Below are 19,863 nucleotides of genomic sequence, written 5' to 3'. Positions count from 1 at the left end.
CTTCAATGTTGCACCTATTTGTAAAAATGAAGCAGAGCCCAGTAAGAGAACTCTGAACATAGACTGTTCTCCCCTGAGGGTTTTGAACAGATTTAGTACACATGCCCAAGCACACATCCTTCATCATGTTCCTATTTAATTATCACACACTAATATAATTGATGTCTTTTATGTAAGGCTTTTAATCCACAGGGACTGAAACTTAAGAAGGGATCAAGAAATTCATACACCAAGCAACGTGGGAATACTTCCATAAACATTTTCATGCTTCTATTCCTATGTGAGCATATTCCCACATTCATACATTGGGAAGTAGTTTGGAAAGGATGCTATGGGCAAAACAAATTGTATGCAACAACTTATTCTTCAGCTGTTGATCTGCATCTCCTTTTGAGCATTACATATTAGGTATTTCAGGTAACTATTCTGTGTGTATGGATTTATTCGGTTAACCACTACCATTCTTGTGATCATTCAGTGATTTCACTTTCATTATTCATGTCCAACAGCCCCAGAACAGCAGTGATGCCATGTCTCTAACCTGGATTGTTAGAAGAGCTGCTCCCTGGCAGCCTTTATTTGAAGTTCCCCGGCACTCCAAATGGAGGGTGATCTGCTCTTCCCGATTGACGTACAGCTTAGGTACTGTGTCCAATATTTCGCTATTGAGAGCAACATGCTGAGATTCCCAGAGAGCTGCAGTTCTGAAAAGCATTTGTTAATAAAGTTACCAAAATCTTTACTGAAAACAGTAATGCTAAGAATTTGTAAACAAGAGATGAGACTTCAACTTAATGTGCTATAAAAAGACTCATGACACTTTCCTAGAAAACATAAAAGGTTATTAAATGAAATTGCATTAAAATTTCAAAGTAATAGCACTTCAAAGTAATAAAGAAATAGGTTCATAAGAACAAAACTACTCAAGTCAGCATGAGCTCTTTTTAATTATTCTATATGACAGCTTGGAAGGAAATCAAATAGACCACCCTCTCTAGGAAATGTAATTTTCCACCAGGCAAAAAAAGCTGGACTGTGGGATGATTCAGTCAACAATTGCTGTTGGAATTGTTTAGACACATCCTCTCTTGGGCTTAGCAAGTTTTGAGGTGGTTTTTTTGTTTGTTTTTTTTTTTAATAATAATATTGATGTTAAATTACTACATTGAGCAAGAACAGCTATAGATTTGTCAGCTGGAGTAGGAATATTAAAAACAGAAACTCTTCTCTTTACACACAAAGCTAATAGTCCCAGAAATCAGATTTCTCTCTTGCGGGTTCCAGTGCAGCTACTACATTAGTGCAAAAGGGTTAACTAACTATCTTATTGTCAACAAATTTAGGCTAAAGAGAGGCTTTATTTTAAGAAGTATGCCAAATGAGAAAAGAATCTGTAGAAGTTAGATGTCAGCTGATGTAATCTCAGTCATTAGACAAGACTTATGTAGCTATATCTTCATTAAAAGGATCAGAATAATAACCTGATAGCCAAGGGGAAAAAAAACAAAACCCTACACCACAAAAACCAAAACTTGAGACAAGAACCAGAAGTCATGTACTGACAGTCTTGTGCCAACGCCACAAATGAGGCTGCTGTAAAAGGGCACCTGAAGACACTGCTAGACATGCTAGTGGGGCAGAAGGAAAACAGCCATGTCTTACTTGGCATGTCGCTGCAAGACGTTAAGGTCCATGTGCATGAGCTGAATTGCTTCTTTCTGACTTACTAGACTGGCAGAGGAAATAACCGGCACAGGAGCTTTCATTGTCTGGAGAGGAAGAAGAGGCTTGGGAGTATCAAACTTCTTCAAATTATTCATTATCCTCTCTTTGGCTAGAAAGGAAAGCAGAAGCAAGTTTTGTCGATAAGAAAAGGTTAGGAGAAACTGAACAAACACATTATTTTTCTGCATGAAACATTTTTAGCAGCAGATGTGTTTCTCAGGATTCCTCCCTTTTAAAAAAAAAAAAAATCACTTAATTAATCTTCCTATTTTTCTTGAGAAAGTTTATTTCACACAGCTAATTTTCATGACCAGCTCCATCATACAGACATTAGGATCCAAGGCCCCCATTGCTTTTCTTATTTCCTCTAGCCTGTCCTACCTTCCACCCTTCCAATCTTCCTCTTGTCACCCCATTTATTTCCCTCACCCGACAGGCTCCCAGACCCAGTCTGCTAAACCAAATTCATCTTCCTTCCCCTACAATTCACCCTTGTCTCTAGTCTTGTCAGCTCCAATTCCTCCTCAAAGCGTAGCCTCTCTCCAGGTCAGCACTCTCCTGCTGATTCCCAAACAGCACCGATTCACTGATGAAACTATTCCAGTTTCCTTCTATTCCCTCCCTCCCCTTTTTTAATCAGCCCCCCAAAAATCCAATCTCATGATACCCTTTAATCTATCTACTATGACTGTTAACCCCTTCTGTGCTAGAACAACCCTTTCACCATGCCGAAATTCCAGGGAAACAGCAAGGAAAGGCACTGGGAACAACAAAAAGAGACAATTTTTCTGTTTTCAGTTACAGTGGATTTTGCCTTTGCTCGCAGCTGTCTCTCTGCAAACTTTGGGAAAATTCAGCCTGTCTGGAGTATGCTGTGTGCAGAAGAATCTTTGGAAAGCTCACCCATGAAGCTCTAAGCATAATATGACCTGCTGTTCTGTGATGCAGCAAAATTTAAACCAAAGCCTCTCACATGGACACCTTCGTGAGAACACCATGAAAACTTCACTGCTGTTCTGTGATGCAGCAAAATTTAAACCAAAACTATGGATTTTAGCCTCTCACATGGACACCTTCGCGAGAACACCATGAAAACTTCATGCAAAATACTGTACCCACAGAAAACAAATTGTATTAATATCTTTATTCACAGACTTCAATATGTTCCTAGAGAAGCCAAGGCTTCAACACACTAACAATACTTTCTGGCCCAGTTTCATTAACAGTATCACTATCCTGTACCTGATAAAGGGTTGGTGAAATCCGTCTGCCCTGCAGAAACACTGGCTGTATGTGATTCAAGCTGAAGTGGCAGCCAAAGGTTGAGAGCTTCCTGAAACTCATGGTGTATGAGTTCAACATTGACATACTCCATCCACAAATCCTAAAGCACAAAAGAACTAAATTGTCATTCCCATTTTGGTCAGTGCCATGTACTGTGCGTCCATCCCAGTAACTGGGGAACCAAAGTAAGTACATAAAACTAGACCCTGTAGGTTTAAGTCATAGGAAAATTATTACTAGGGAAAAGAAAAGAGCTATGCTGAAGAATTTTTATCACATATATAGCTAAGCCACTGAAAAGCATTTGTGATATTTAAGAAATCTGACAAGCACACACAAATTAGAGAGAAAGGGTACAGATTATTAAAACTCTCATCCTAAAAAAAGAACACAGAGGAAACGAAGATAGTCTAAAACATCATGGCACAATTAAGTGTAATCAGGCTAAAGCAGGCTGCATTTCCAGTGGTCACATTCGCTGGAGGAATAACAACAAAGCAGGCATGAGGAAATGACCTTCCAAAATCTCCCCCTCAGAGGCTTTTTAATTACACTAACTTTCCAGGATTACTGGAGAGAATAGTATACACTTCCCACTCACTAACTTGTATTTGAACCTCACATACTACAGACTATCAACATGAGCAGATTTTGGCTTCCAGCCTTTTGTCATTTAAAGTTCCAACTTCAATAATTCCCTAAAATTATCTTAGAACATAAAAAGAATTACAGAACAGTATAGAATAAGGACTGTGTTCTCATTAAGATATGCAAGAAATCTGTTCGTGAGTCCTTGCTCAGATAAAAGGAAGACAGTTTGGGATAGCACAGGATTTCTAGGAAAAAAGTTAACATGCTGTACACATATTAAAGACCAGTGACATCAAGTCTCTCACTAATTTAGAGGACCCACTTTAACAAGTGAAGTGAATTTGGGATCCCAGATTGCCAATGTCATTGGCACTTCACCTGTTGATTCTGCATGACTTTAGCAAGTCTATGTGTATCATATTGCTTCGGTAAAGAAGGAATGTACGTGTCTCCTTTCTGGAAACTCTCTTCTTCCAACCACAAAACAAAAACATTACAAAGCCTGAGAAGACAAACAAAAAAAGGAAAAAATAAATCAATGTGAACTTTAATTGTATGCATAGCATGTATTACACACAGCCTCATTCTGGGGTTTAGAGTTAAGGCAACAAATCACGCTGCAAGGAGATGCTTTGTGACTTGTGTATGAAGTGCCAGTTCAAAGACCAGCAGTGGAAAGAAGCTATTTGGAAACATATAAAGGGCAATAACCAAGAGTAACATGACAAATTTTGAAAAGGAAAACATTTATGCAAATTAGCAAACATGACCCAGCACTGGAAGTGCCTCTTACGTCAGGGAATCATACTACAACCCCATTCAAAAGACCAAAGAAAAAAAAAGCACGTCTGAACTAGTTTGGCTTCTCACCCCATGACTTCTCTAGAGTACCTGCTCTAAAAGCTCACACCCTAGTTGTCTAATTTCTTGTCAGACTTAAATTCATGGCTAGTTTATTCCCACTTTGCCTCTGCTAACACTGTACTTAATATATAATACAATACTTAACATAAATATACTTCTTTCTTCAACTGACATCATTCTACTGATGGATACCCTTGTCACAATCATATCATCCAAGCTTTCCTGATTACAAGGGAAAACTAGAATACCTTTAAATCTTTGCACTGTTGTATTAAATATCACTAGCAAACTCCTGTTTTCTGCATCAGTGTCATTGGTTAAAAAGTTGACGTAGACTAAAAGTCTGCCCTTATGAACTCTACCAATATTTTCTATCCTGTCTAGGTGGTCATTAAGCTTCCTGAGCATAAGATTTACGTGGCTGCGGAGCAGTCTGGTTTTATGTTGGTATGGGGAGCTCCTTTGAAATGAAAGGCTGGAAAAATATTAAGTTCCAGCCAGTAAGCATTTCTGGATTATCTTTTACATATGACCAAGGAGGATTTGTGATGTCCTTTGTTTGTTTGTACAGTACCTACTGATTGCTGGTGGGGAAGCACTTAAAAGAAGTCCAGATCCTGTATGCCCAAACCCCCTGAACAAAGGACTCTCCTCAAATAATCCTTTCAATTACAGTTTATAGGAAAATCCAGATACTGTAATACTGCAAGTATTTCTTACGGTAGACTTCTCAAATGAAAAGTCTGTGTAACAGAACCACGGACTTCTGAACAGCACAGCTACAGTTTCAGTGCGCGTGAGACACATGGCTCTTAGAAGTTACTGCTCCTTCCAAAAATGAGTGCTCATCAACTGCATTGCAGTAAGTGACCATGCACATCTCCAACACAAGGAGACAGTCCTGCGTTTGGTTAAGGAGACATATCACTTTCCAGCTGGCACAGAACACATTTGTCACAGCTTAACTTTAGTGTGATCACCAGGTAAACTGCACTAATTAAATCATGTGTGGAAATATCCAGCAAATTCCCTGAAGAAGTAACCTTATTCAGACTTAAGTTTGGGCCCTAGCCTGTGACAAACAGATGTATACAGACAAAGCAGCACTTTAGAGCTAGTGATGTACATATTGGTAGCAGGTATGTCCAAACAACAAATATTTCACTAGTATGAGGATACCATTAATTAAAAAGCAAAGCTCTCCTCTGAGGACAACTATATCAACAATGTTTTATTTTTAGCAGTAAAAGCAGCCTCTCCCTGCAAACAAAACAAGTTCTATCAACAAAGGAACAGATTTGACCACTGCTATGCATGTAACAAGTGCCAGCAGTACATCCAGGTCAGCGTAGGGCCACCTCCCTTCGTGCCTCCCATGGCTAAGACTGTGCTCTAGTAGTTGCTCAGGTGGTTGCATTGAGCAAGCTTGAACTGGGTAGTCTTCCTTTACCTGACAAGTTCCTTATGCAGTTCTGGTGAAGTCAGGTAATCTGGTGAGCAGCTCGCCTTCTCTGGTGATCTGTCGCTGCCCTCTGCGGGACTCTCCACTCTTAGTGCTTTACTGGCAGCATGGTGGAAGTCTGCTACCTCTATTAAGCGCTGCTTCATCTCGCTCAGTAAGTTAATATGAGCCGCACTCTGGAAAAAACGTCTTCCAATACAGCCATCTACAGGTAACCTAAAAAACAAACAAAAAAAGCACAACAAAGTCTTGTTGCAAATGTCAAGTCAGCATTTCTGCAAATGCATTGACTCTAAATTTAGACAAGTTGCTAGTACCTGCTTTCGGATGCGGTCTTAGTACGAGGCACTTACTAATCTCACTTTCAGTGCAAACTTCTTATTGCTTGCTAATCTGCTAGAGCCCTTATGATCAGACTCACCCATACTGCGGTCCTGGTCGGTGAAGGTAAAGGAGGAAGAATTTCTGCCAGATTAGTGGCATGAGAGGGTGATCAGCAGGGGTAGCAAGGGCCTGGTGAGCCCAGCGGTAGATCATGAGCCTCTGAAGGGAAGGTACAATGGGCAGCTTCAGCTGGGTCTGTGCTTTCTGCAAAAAGAACATTCTCAGACAACTGTTCTGCTGCGGTTCCCTCTAACAGGCTGTCACAGCTTAACCCAACAGATTAACTCAGCAATTATAGAGCAGAAAACTTTTCAAAACATTCGCACATCTGTTACAGGTCTTAGTGGAAGAGCTGCGCAGCTGACAGCTGTTAGAGCAGTGCTACAGCTCTGATGCTTAAAAAAAATAGCATGAATGGAAGGGCTACTGTGATGCAAGGCCAGCATATGGGCCATTGGTGTTAATTACAGTTAATTACTGTTCTTCCTCACAGAGGTAGGTGTTCCTGGTTTAGACATCTGTATAAATGGTGCTGTTAGAGAACAAAGCAGCAGCAGTGAAGCACACAGCATGGTCCAACCAGTAAAAAATAAATCTTAAGCTGCCTGAGGGCTGAGAATTCTACAGCATGTTATCGCTTTTAGCGTTTTCCAGACTATATTCCATACAGCCCTATTGAAAATCTAAAGTAAAACTCATGTGAAGAAAGAATACAGAAAGAAAAAAAAAAATTTTTTTTTTTTGCAGAAGCAGAACAAATGCAATGCAACGTATGAGCAGCAGCACTCCATATCAGCAACATGGAACACTACTCCACAGACCCACTAAATCATTAAAAAGTCACACACCAAGCTCCCATGGACCGTGCCTGAAGCAGAGGAACTGGAGGCTTTTCTGAATTCCCACATCTCGGCACAGACCTTGGCACAACCTCATCCCCCACACTAGACCTCAGGAATCCTCAGCACCCTTTTCCACACACTCCCCCCATACTATCTCATTGTTTTCCAGGTTAATCAAGACATGCAAGCCAAAGGACAAATGTTTTCCAGACTAGTCTTCAAGGATGCAAGACGTGTACCAGATCTGGACACAGCCAGACCTATTTCCACCAAGCTTCATAGGAGCGTAGAGAAAGTAATCTATTTTCACAGAGCTTCTAGACTACCTTGCTTATTAAAACACACTGAAACAGTTAAGAATAAGGATGTGCAAAAGGTAACACTTCAAGACTTAGTTTCCACTTTGGTTTGTTCTTTTCAAGCTTTGGTTTCCACTTGCTTCATTCCAGAATTTCTAACTGAATTTGGGCAAAGAACCTGAAAAATGCTGCAGCATGGCTTAAAGCACACCTAAAAACAGTTCTGAAAGCCTTGGGAAGTAATTCAGCAAAAACAGAGAAAAGTAAAGCCCAGAATTCTGCAAAATTAAAATAATCTGAGAAATACTCTTTGAAATATAGACAAATTAATCCACTTTTAAAATAAGACTACCTGCACTCCCCACCTCAGTGGTATAGAATAAAGCCACTGAAGATCGTGAGGCATTCAGATGACCCAGAAAATCATGCAACAGCACTAATTAGTGACTGAAGTTTCCTGTAAATAACGGTATATTAAAGACCAGATATTTGCACAGTAGTTTTTAAGTGTTCAACTCAAAATGTAAAACAAAACTTCCCTGAGGTATATTTTCTCCTGGAAAGCCAAATAAAACATTAGTTATGTTTTTATCCTGGCAAGAAAAAGCACATAAAATACACGGGAACACTTTTCTCCAGTAGTTCTGTCTGATAAAAGCAGATGAACAGTTCTCTCACCTTCAAAGCTTGATCAGGAGTTAAAGCATTAATAACCAACTCCCCCTCCACAACTCTGCGAAGCTGTGAATCTTCTTCAAATATTGACTCCATATTTAACACCACCCATGAAAACCATACCTATAAAGAACGGCAATAACAGAAACACTGATAACAAAATGGCAGGGGTAGGACCAGGAAGGTTGCTGTTTTCTTAAGAAGAATATGTCTTTGCCAGTTTCCCATTACAAAGTCACAAAAGCAGTTATCATACCTCAACATGAAAATTGAAAACCAGCTTCCTCCTTATCTACATTCAAACTTCCATTTTTGTATCCCATGCAATCTTGGGAAAGAAGGAGGAAACCAGGGACAAATAACAGAATTACCTAGAGAGTTCTAGAGGAAACAACCTACCCAAAGCCTGTAAAGTAAGATCCCCTCTCTCCCACCTGCACTATGTGTCTCCAGTTGGGGTACTACAGGTTTTTTTCCTTTTTGCTTGAATGAGGAACCTGCTTATGCAGAGAGAAAGCAACTAGTATTCAAAGTATTTATCAGATATAGACTGATCTAACAGAAGAAGTGGGCTTTACTTATTTTTCTCGCATTAAACATACTTAGAACAATTGAAGATTAAAAGAAATCTTAATTAATAAATCCTATTACATGAATTCTTGGTCACAGATCAGACAAACTTTCTCTGTGCAAAATGTCCGCGTTCCCGTTAGTGTAATAAACCCACAGCATTCTCTTATGCTAAATTAGGATTTTATCACAAGAAAACTCACAAACACAAGGATAGGAAGAAAGAGAAAACAAGAGAAAAATCTTCAAAAATCTGCAAAAGCAAAAAAAAGCGCAAGCCTAAACACATGTATATGGCTTACCCAGGGTTGTTCATACAACACCACCACACCACTCACCTGAGAGGAATTGGCATTGCCTTCAACAAAGGAAGGTGTAACATTGCCTGCCACAATCCAGCTAACAAGTGAAGACAGCAGACCTTTGTCACAATGATAGCCCAAAGCATTCTATATGGAAACAGAAAACATTTGGTGGATTTTCATAAGCAGCCCAACAGATGATTTACAAGCTAGAGGTATACCATTCTACCTTCATCCAGGTTCCTTTCTGCCTCACGTTGCTACTTCCCAACCCGAGCTCAGCCAGCCACCACACAAATGCCTACTTGCACTCCTTTTTTGATGAAAATAATCTGGTTTATAGTGACAGCCTCTGTTTTCTCAGGAGAGGATGCTCAGTTTTTGTTCTAAATACACTATATCAACATACAAAATGCAAAGACTACTGTCCTGGTTTCGGCTGGGATAGAGTTAATTTTCTTCATAGTAGCTAGCATAGTGCTGTGTTTTGGATTCAGTACTACAAGAATGTTGATAACACTCTGATGTTTTCAGTTGTTGCTAAGTAGTGCTCAGACTACTCAAGGACTTTTTCAGCTTCTCCTGCTCGGCCAGGTGCATAACAAGCTGGGAGGGAGCACAGCCAGGACAGCTGACCCAAACTGACCAAAGGGCTGTTCCAGACCACAGAATGTCATGCTGGGGGGGGGGTTAGTCGGTCGGTTGTGGGGGAGAGCGATCGTGGCTCAGAGAGCGATCACTGCTCAGGGACAGGCTGGGCATCGGTCAGTGGGTGGTGAGCAATGGCATTGTGCATCACTTGTTTTGTATATTCTCTTACCATTATTATTATTATTATTACTATTGTTATTCTTTTCTCTTATTAAACTGTCTATCTCAACCCACGGGTCTTACTTTTTTTTTCCAATTCTGTCCCGCATCCCACCGAGGGAGGGGAAACCCACGGGTCTTACTTTTTTTTTTCCAATTCTGTCCCACATCCCACCGAGGGAGGGGAGAGAGTGAGCGAGCGGCTGCGTGGTGCTGAGTTGCCAGCTGGGTTAAACCACAACAACTACAAACTAAAATGCTATGATAAAACTCATATGAATGAAACCTGTGTTCCAAATGGGTTTTAATTCTTATTATCCAAATATCAGATATTTGACTAATCAGTCTGCTCAGAAATAAATCAGATGACATAAACCCTTTACCAGTCAATCATAACTTTCTTGTTACATTTCACAAAAACACATTCATATCAGAGTTAGCACAAGCAGCATGTGAAACGGCCATTTACTCAATAGCCACACCATTATACCACACCCATTTACCTTGTGTTGTTGGTAAAGCAGCTTTTGTACACAGTCCTCTTGACTGTACTGAAAAGCAGCTTTACATAAGTCATCCAGCAAGAAGAGGGTAGCCCGGTCCCTGTGCCACAGCTGCTGGCTGGTGAGGACCTGAACCCAAAACTCCAGTACTGCAGCCGGCCCCACTCCGTGTGGCTGGCCACTTAGAAAAATGTGAGTCTGCCAAATTAAAGGGTAAAATTATTCAAGAGCTTGCAGCTTCAATTAAATTATAAGAATTTACTGAAGAACTGTTTAACTTGCAAAAGGCTGTGGGCCTATCCTTAAAACAAATAATTTATCATGTTGCTCTCTATGCCTGCGTAAAAACAGGTTTGTCATCTCGAACCTCCAGAACAGATTCTGCAGCCTGGAGAGCTGAGCATCTTGTGCAATCAGCAAAAATAGATGCAAAAGCCAAGAGTGGGACGCCTGTGACCTGCAGGCATAAATGGCACCTATTTCTGAAGGTGTAGCAGGTACAGCCTGCTGCTCCTGCAGAAGGACTTCCCAAGGTAGGTACATTTCCCTTTAGTCCTTAACCCTCTCTAACGTTAATGGGCCTTGGTTCTTGACCTCTCTGCACTTAGTAAAAAAATACTAGGTTCCTAACACAGGAACATTTTTTCATAGCATATCAAGGGTAAAAAGCAAAACTTTCAAACATTAATGTATCTGCTACATTCTTCAACCAACACAAGCAAGAAAGTAGTGCTGCATATGACATTCCCTTTTTAGGCAGTTTTGATCTGGTGTGAGAAAACACTGTTTCCAAGAAATCTGGAAGGCACACATTGTTGTCCAGCGTCACACGTATTGCCAGATTTACGCAAGTTTAAGTGGAAGTATTTCAGGAAACCAAACCCAACTATTTGTACCCCAAGGCTGCATAACTGCCAGATTCAGTATGCCTTCTAACTTCAAGCACTAACTTAGTCAAAAAAGCCTGGTTTTAAACACATCCTCCCCTCCCCGCCCCCCCAAATAATCTTCTTACCTGTATCATACTACTGAGCAGCTTAACATTTTCTCCATAGCTCACTCCTGTCAAGTGCTGTGTTACTTTATGGGTAACCTGCTGGGTCACCCCTTGAGGTACTCCACTATCCAGATGAAGGAACAGTTGGATGTAAGATAAAAACCTAGGGATGTCAACAAACTAAATTAATTCTAAAATTTCTCCTACATCATAATATACAGAAAATCTGCTTTTAGAAAATCTAAAACCACCTTGACAGCACTGGCAACACCCATATACAAGGACTTTGATTCACAACCGTGCTGCAGATATAATTGCTTGATTTTAACTGTAGCTTAGGCACGGTATGAGCAGCTGACAGCAGCAATTCAAGGCAGCTCACCAGGACTAAATAGAGTTCTCAATCCACATCGGCACCCAAATCTAGCCCAGGAATCGTTTAGGAGAATGCCTGGTGGTCCAAGCCAAGAGCACCCCAAGGACCACATTACTGATCTCAAAGGACAGCCAGCCAAGGTCCAGCACTTAAGAACGCTCCCAGCTGTTGCTCAATTTACAGTAGCGACACAGTTAAATAGCATTGCCTGCTTATTTTTCTCGCTCACCTAGACACAACAGCTACTTGTCAATACAGCTGTTTGAAGGCCACTTCTCTGGCACATCAGCAGCAGCCATGACAACTGTACATGTGATGTCAGTAGGGAGACACTTCTACAACTATGTCCTCAACCACAGTCAATGTCAAGAAGTAACTCAGCAAACAAACAAGACATACTTCCCCAACATCTGCACCACATCCTCACTGGACGCAAAACCCAGAATGAAGCCTAATAAATGTAACAGTTAAGGTTAGCTTTCATTGTTCTTTATCAAAAAACGTATTAGGGACATATAGTGCTTACTGTTCATTCTTCAGGAGGTAATACTGGCAAGAATAAAATAAGGGTAGAATTTTATCCAGCACATGGACTACTGTTCTCAGATATCTAGACTGGACGAGTATGCCCAAAAGAGGGATCCCTTCAGCACAGAACTTCTCAATGCTGTCAGAAAGAAAAAAAAAAAAAAACCACACACAACAAAATAAGGAAAAACACATTGACTATCAGTAGATGAGACGTAAAGACATGAATGTCTTTACACATAGTCTTTGAAATGCTGAACAACTAAATTCACAGTTTTTTCTTCAGCTGTAGAATCAGTTTGCCTACAGATTTGGTAAGTTTTTCCTGCCCTTCTGAGGGTTTGTGTCCTGTCTTCCAAAAATCACTGGAGATGCGGGTCTTCCTCCATCAAGTTTCAATGAATTTAAAGCTCAAGGTTCTTGCCTAACCTACCCAAATAGCCTCCCTCTCCAGGCAAAGGAAGAGCCCACAGAGGGAGTTTCATATCATCTACCTTTGACATTTCCTCAGGATGGATGATGGTCTGGACATCTTTCTTCACTACCTATTGATGGAACTCCGAATTTCCTTACAGTAGGTACTGAGATGGTTGCAGTCAGCTGAGATGAATCCTACTCTTACTGTCCAGAAAACTCACTAGTGGCAACTTATTTGGTACTTTGCTCTGCATCAAGTTTTGCTAACTGAGAAGGGCTGCACATTAGGAAAAGACGTAAAATATTAATTCTATGTCTACTCTGAGGTCACAAAAATGAAATACTACATTAAGTCACTAACATACAGTACAGTGCTTTGTTTCTTCTGCTCATTACCAGAACTGGCCTTGAAATTTTGCATGGGACAAATATCAGTGTTACTGTTTAGATAGGAGGAGGATGTCAGACAGCTCTTTGCAAGGCCAAATAGTGTTTGGGGAGAAAAACAAAACAAAACAAAAAAAAACCCATCAAACCCAAAAACCACAGAAGTAAAGAGATTCCTTGTTTTACATTCCATGCTCTATGTCACATAAAAATTTCCACTCTCAAACACCTTCTCAAATTACTCTAGTGCTTTGCAGAAGCACTTATGTATGTATGTATGGCATAACCTTACCATCAAGCAATGGCTTGGGGAAGGAGAACAAAGACAATATAATTTCTCTTTAAAGAGCAAAGCAATATTATATGCAGAACACAAGTTAGTGAAAATTTTGAATAGAGTAGGAGATGATTAAAGATATGACAGATTCTGGGAAAACAGACCTGGGAGAGACTGATTAACCTAGCTGTGGCCCTGTACCTTAATCAACTAGTACGTTTGATTATGTCCAAAAGCCTTACCACAAACCAGCTGAAAGCACTGGAAAAGACTGGTTTGGAACACAGTCAGGGACCGCAGGTTCAGTATCAAGGTTATACAGCTCTCTATTATTACCAGCATAAGTGTTTTTTCTCCTCACTATTTCCTCTGCTGCAGCCCTGCTAAAAAAATAACCTGTAGAACAAACCTTTCAGTAAGTGTGGTTAAATGTTATTCCTGTCCATAGCAATCATGCTAACCTCTCAGTTTCAATATTATTTCTAATTTCTATTTTTGTCTCTAACATGCAGAAGGCAAAAATATAGTACTAGGAACATAAAGGAAATGGCATGTTGTTTGAAACTACAGTCCCTGAAAGACTGCATTGGAAGTCCTTTATTCTTTATAGAAGCATAAAGATGCTAATAGCCCTCAGTTCATCATTAGGTAGGTTGCTCAGTCACTGGGGCCATCTATGCAAGGCAAGCATGAGAAAGCACACTTACCTGTGACCTAGCATGGTCATTGCCAGCGCCAGGTAACAGCCGATAGGGATGCCTGCTTTAACAGCCTTCAGGAGGGGGTGAAGCGTGACCGACTCCGTCATGTCGAGCACACTGTCAGACACAGCGACTGCAGGCCAGCCATGCTGCATGCCACGGTCATTTCTGTGAAGCTTTAACCTCAAAATCAACCCCCATGCCCACTGATTAAAGGAAGTCTCTGGTGTTTCACCGTAACGAACGATGCTGGCTAAGTAGGAGACCTGGAACAAAGCAGCAGGAACAGGAATGAAAGGAAGTACAGCCATACTACAGCATGTACAGCACCAGTGTGGGACTTGGGTCAGCTCAGATGAGTTTCCTCTTCTCTTGCAATACCATGACACGAGATCAGAGCAAGAGTAGTTATTCTTCAGACACACCACGTAGCACCACTAAATCAGTTCATCTGAAATCTCTCTTTCTATGGCCTTGATTTCCACCTGCCTTCTCCCCCCACCCATCCCTTTTGGTAAAGGCTGCCAACCTATACTGTTTGGCTAAAGTTTTCCAAATTAGATATTGGTCTTGGATTAAATTTTGGTTTTACTATTAAAAAAGAAAGAAACAACCACACACAACCTTCAATAATGTTTATGACTGCTAGTGAAAGGAAAACTAAAAATGAGTATTCAGAAAATAACATCCATCAACACAAAAAGCTTAAAACCTGGCACCCTCTCCTTGGAAAGAAGTCTCTAACAGACAGGCAGAGTCTCTGTGCCATGTAAATGTGTCCATTATCATTAAGAGCCTGTCTAGATTGGAGGGAATTGTAAATCTTTGGGAAAAATACTGCTCTGACAGACCAGTGTAAACTGCAGAGCAGGGAGTCAATGCAGATATTTCATCCTCTCTGAGTGGGGGTAGAAGAACCTAAGCATTATTTTCTCTCAAGTTCCAATTACAAGCTCATGCAGGTCAGGACAGATTCACCAAGTGGCAACCAAGGCCGAAACAGGCTTGAAAAGAAAACTCATCTAGCTGGCACAAGACAACAAACCATGACTAAGTAGTGCAGAGATGTAAGTCAGAAAAGAGCAGAGACAATAAGGAAGATTCAAAGTGTGGGAAGAAAAGACTGGTAAAAAAAGCACAGGGAGGAGAAAGCACTGTACAAGAAATACTGACAAGACAAAGCACAACACAATGCTAAAAGCTCTGAATAAATAAATAGAAGCATCTTGGATTGAATACCCAAAAGAGGGATTTTTAACCTTGATCTTTCTATCCTTCCATTCCCCTTCTGTAACTTGGAGCCATACCTTCCCCAGTCACCAGTGTGCTGTAAAATCAATGTAATAAATGTTTGTTGGGTATTCAGGTAACACAGCACTGATCACTACTGAAAAGCTCCTAAAATCTTGAGTCTTTACATAAGGTAAGGCTAAGAAGCTGGAGACACAGGAAGGATGTCTCTTATGTTCACCAGTAATATTAAGTAGCCTTTAATTAAGCAAGCACTGGCCAACTCTGCATGAGTAAAGGATGCTTACAAGAACAGTTTGCAACTATCCAACTACAGCCTGGATAATATTGCAAACTTACAAGGGGGACAAATTTAAAATTTCCATTTCTCATATAGATGTTAAACCCAGGTCTAACAGTATGTTCAATTAGGTCTGTGGGTGCAAAAATGCTGATAGTTGATATATTATGATGTCCTAGTAGTATCAAGATAGAATAGATTTTTAAAATAAAAAAAAAAAAAAAAGAGAACAAGGTCTTGCCCTGCAGTTTTTCCTACCTATCACCATCAATAAGCTATTCTCTGTAATTCTGAAGAAGGAATACCTGTTTTATGCTTTCAGAAAGCAGCCCAGCATATGGTTTCTGGGAGAGATATTTCTGATACGCTTCCAGGACCATCAGCGCAACCTCAGAATGGACAGCTGGATCCAGATGAAGAGCATCCTGCTTAAAACAGAATCATATCACAAAACTTTGCCTCATTTAAAAGGTCTCTACAACTGTATCATTCAATTGCCCTACAGAGAAATAAGTCTTAATTGGAAGAGCCAGAAAGAGATTAAGTACTGTAAATACCTAGGCAAAATCTTGTCCAGTAAGAAAAATTTCATCCCAGCATAGAAGAATAATGAGCTCACACTGGACAATACAAAGCTCAACAGCTAGATTATTTCCAGAAAAAAGTGACCATAATCACTTCTCATGTGCATTTGGTGGATTTCGAGCAATTAATCCAAAGATCCATAGGTAGCATTTTAAATTACATAGTACAGACACTGGAAATCTTGCCTTTAAAAACAAAATAAAACAAAAAAAACACTCATGCTTTTTTATCAAAATGTACTAATTCCTCCCATCAATTGCCACATAAAAGAAGTATTTTTCCCGATATCAAAGGGTACAGACACAACACTGCTATTGCACAGCAAAGACCTCACAGTTAATTTTCCTTACCATTCCTTTGGGAGAAAAAGTAAGGCAATCTTCATGTACAAGTATCAGCACAGCAAAGGGAGGAGTTCAGTACAATCAAACGCACAGATTACAATGCTAAAACGGATGACTGAACACAGGCAACATGACTTTTTCCCCAATCTATTTCTATTTCTCTCTGAAAGAACATTCACCCTTGACTGGATCCTGAACTGATGGAGCTCCTGGAGTAACCCGTTCTATGGAATATTTTCCCATTGTTTAAATAATGCTCAGGGCTTTGAAACCTCTATTTCAATCATGAATCTTCTTGCATTGTGAAAACATACCTGGACACAAGCCTGCAAACTAGTTACACCAGTCTCATTTACACTTCTTGGAAGATTCCTCTATTTCTACAGCCACAAATATCTTATCAAGTGACTCACAAAAACTGTCCCGCCAGCTGTTTCCTCTTGTTTAGAAAGAGGAAACTCCTGCTTAAATCTCTCTTTTAATTTCAGTTGCAGCACTACAAGAGAGCAACACAAGCAAATCCTCAGGCAGAATGCTGCAAAATTACGGTGAAGTTCCCATCCTACGCCATCAAGTGTACAGCCATCATATAAAAGCATGTAACTAACCATTCTCAAATTCAGTTATAATCCCAGGTTGAGTAATAGTTTTGCTCTGAAAAACTGACCAGGTTCAGGTCTCCTTTTTTTAATACCTACATGCTCATCGAAGCCCCAGTTTAGCCCTTCCAAGATAATGCAGGCTAGTTTATTCTCCACTGTTGTTAGACTGTAATTTAATAACCAGTCACGTATCAGTGCTATCTCAGACGAAGAAGGCTTCCACAGGTACAACGGCAGTTCTTTAAACAGATACAAGGAAACCTTTGAGGGCAGAAAAGAAAAAGGCTAATCAGTACTCAGTACAGAACAATAATCAGCATTATGCCTTTCTATCTTAAAGAGTGCTACGATCAAAAAAACCACAGGCAGGACTTTAACAAGATCCATTCATACCAAGCCATATCTTATAACACAGTCTGGTATGACCTCTAGTTTTAAGTGGGTGCCTGCTTTAAATGATGGACATTAGCACTTACCATCCCCACTTTCTCGATGGTCTCTCTAACTCGATCCAGCAGCACAGAAATAATCTGGGTATGGATGCTGGCAATTGCTCCCAAGAGTTCTCGACCAACTTTTGAAAAGGTCTCTCTTGTGGAAAGACTAACGTAAGACACCTGAGAAGATGAACAGAGGGAAGTTACTGGTTATGGCTGACCTTTAGTGACACTGCAAGAAAATATCTTTTGGAAAATAGAGAAAATAGTGATCCTGGACAACGAGGTCAATAAATGCCGATATTAAAACTGAAACCAATTGCCCTAGAAGATAATAAAGTTATTATGTCACAGTGCCAAAAACAAAGTCCAAAACTAACCATGGGAACAGCAATGCCACAAACGTTAAAAAAAAAAAACCACTACACAACACAACAAAAAACCCACCACGCAAGGAATTTCAGAGCTTCAAGTTAGACATATACGAGAAAAATAAAGCAAAACAATGATAATTTTGTACATTTGTTTCATGCTGGCTTAGTCTACAGAAAAGGTGTTCTTTCCCCCAGAAAAACATGCACTTCAGGATGTTTTAATTCAGTACTAGATTATAAACCTCAGAAGTAGCACTTTCTTAGTTCTATGGTAGAACAAACTACAGAAGCCATGAATGTTTCACACCTTCCACTGTTATAAAGAGCACATTCTTCATTTTCCTGAATGGACCAGTAATAATACTCACCTCGTATATCTCCAGAACAATTATTTTGATAAAATCCTCATCAACATCAGCCCTTTTGGTTTGTGCCATCTGAGCAAATGTGGTGAGCAGACAAATTTCTTCTGAGCAATTCATTGATTTCAGATACTTTTCAAAATTTTCAAGGTGGTCCGGATCTAGATAAGAGTCACATGAAAAAACCATAAAAGAAATGTTACAGGACATGCATCATCAATATTTATAAGTTTATTGACAATCCAATTCCAGAAAAGGAATCGGCAATAAAGGAATCATCATCACTGTGTTAGTATCCTCTCTTCAGAAGCAGCTGGTATCAGCTGCTTTAAAATAAGGTGCAAGAAACACCATAATATGCAGTCAGTCCATACGATTCAGTAAACACGCTAGTAATTCATAATGAAAAAAAAACTGCTTCAGGAATAGCTGGAATTCAACTTTTAGTATTATTTTAACTATTTCTGTGGATGATCAACATTGCATAATCACTTCTAAGCAATTTTAAAAATGTTATCATGGTTTTGGCTTCCATTACAATGGAATGAGCAATAAATGCCACAGATTAAGTCCAAATCATATGACAAGATTCTAGTTTTAACCAGCACACAGTCAAGAGAAGACTAAAACTAAGTCCATTCAAGCACAGCAGAGAGGTTTTGATCAAGTTGAAAGACTCTGCCTGTTCAACATACCATGACCTCAAGCAGCAGTTAAACTTGGGAGATCATTCTGTGCTGATGACAAATAAAAATATTTCAAGCATCTAGCCCTAGGCCCAGATTATGCCCAAGATTTACAAGAAAAGGTCAGTTTCAGTTTCTCAAACTCAGTATCAGAGAATTACTGGAAGAATTACTTGTTTAGAAAATATCCCTGAAAACAGAGAACTGAAGTTGCACATGACAGGAAGGCTGTCACTAAAATTCAAGGCAGGTTTCCTCTTTAAATCCAAGACTGACATGTTGCCAAATGCAAATAAAGATTTCATTCCTCGGGGTGGGGGACAACAGGAAGGGAAATGTACAAAGAAACCTGAACAAGACTTGAAAATAATTTTTAGTTCTTCCAAATAACTTTAAATAGAATCTGTGCAGCAAAACAAGCCTTGAAAGCTGCATTTCAGCTGTAAAGTGGTCTGGAGAGTGGTCTGCTTCCTCCAAAGGCTAACATGCCAGTAAACACCGTTTACAGTGATCTTATCATAGCAGTTGAACACGCTGAAAAAGCACTCATTATGACACTCAATTACTTAATCTGCACAGGCATGCGCTCAGCATGCTTGTGACTAAACACTTCTACTTAGGTTACATTCTATTTTAAGGGCTTTCAAGAATTTTGCAGCTGTACTTCAACCTGAGAAGGTCAGATGTGTACAGCCAAAATATCTCATTAACAGTGCACTAGAGGATTGTGCAATTTAAGTAAAGAGGTTTTCCATGTGAACTGCACTCTTGATAGATACAGCAGAAATACAGGGGACGCCTCAACTGTTCATCTCCCTTTCCTAATGCTACCATTTATCCTTAGAGCAGAAGTTACAGAGTGCTGTGTTTTTTGTGGTTGTTTGGGGTTTTTTGAGGGTAATGCAGAAGGACAAGAAAATAAGACTGTGCCATTACTACACAGAAAGG

At 39.9% G+C, this 19,863-nt stretch overlaps 1 protein-coding gene across 1 annotated transcript in view; it reads right to left on the bottom strand.

The window, feature by feature from the left end:
* EPG5 (ectopic P-granules autophagy protein 5 homolog) overlaps nt 1–19,863 on the bottom strand; it is a 64,035-nt gene that overhangs the window by 21,711 nt on the left and 22,461 nt on the right. The window contains exons 13-28 of the mRNA XM_035903095.1: nt 18,236–18,390; nt 17,533–17,673; nt 17,153–17,317; nt 15,831–15,950; nt 14,001–14,260; nt 12,211–12,351; nt 11,327–11,471; nt 10,312–10,509; nt 9,035–9,145; nt 8,130–8,249; nt 6,348–6,514; nt 5,915–6,142; nt 3,979–4,102; nt 2,968–3,109; nt 1,663–1,834; nt 542–704 (exon numbers count right to left, since the gene is read on the bottom strand). Coding sequence (XP_035758988.1) covers nt 542–704; nt 1,663–1,834; nt 2,968–3,109; nt 3,979–4,102; nt 5,915–6,142; nt 6,348–6,514; nt 8,130–8,249; nt 9,035–9,145; nt 10,312–10,509; nt 11,327–11,471; nt 12,211–12,351; nt 14,001–14,260; nt 15,831–15,950; nt 17,153–17,317; nt 17,533–17,673; nt 18,236–18,390 — 2,552 coding nt within the window. The remainder of the gene's footprint in view (nt 1–541; nt 705–1,662; nt 1,835–2,967; nt 3,110–3,978; nt 4,103–5,914; nt 6,143–6,347; nt 6,515–8,129; nt 8,250–9,034; nt 9,146–10,311; nt 10,510–11,326; nt 11,472–12,210; nt 12,352–14,000; nt 14,261–15,830; nt 15,951–17,152; nt 17,318–17,532; nt 17,674–18,235; nt 18,391–19,863) is intronic.

This window comes from Egretta garzetta, unplaced genomic scaffold, assembly GCF_000687185.1.
Source record: "Egretta garzetta isolate BGI_Z169 unplaced genomic scaffold, ASM68718v1 scaffold179, whole genome shotgun sequence".
Lineage (NCBI taxonomy): Eukaryota > Metazoa > Chordata > Aves > Pelecaniformes > Ardeidae > Egretta > Egretta garzetta.
The sequence above is the reverse complement of the archived record's forward strand: the minus strand, read 5'-3'. Positions and strand labels throughout refer to the sequence as shown.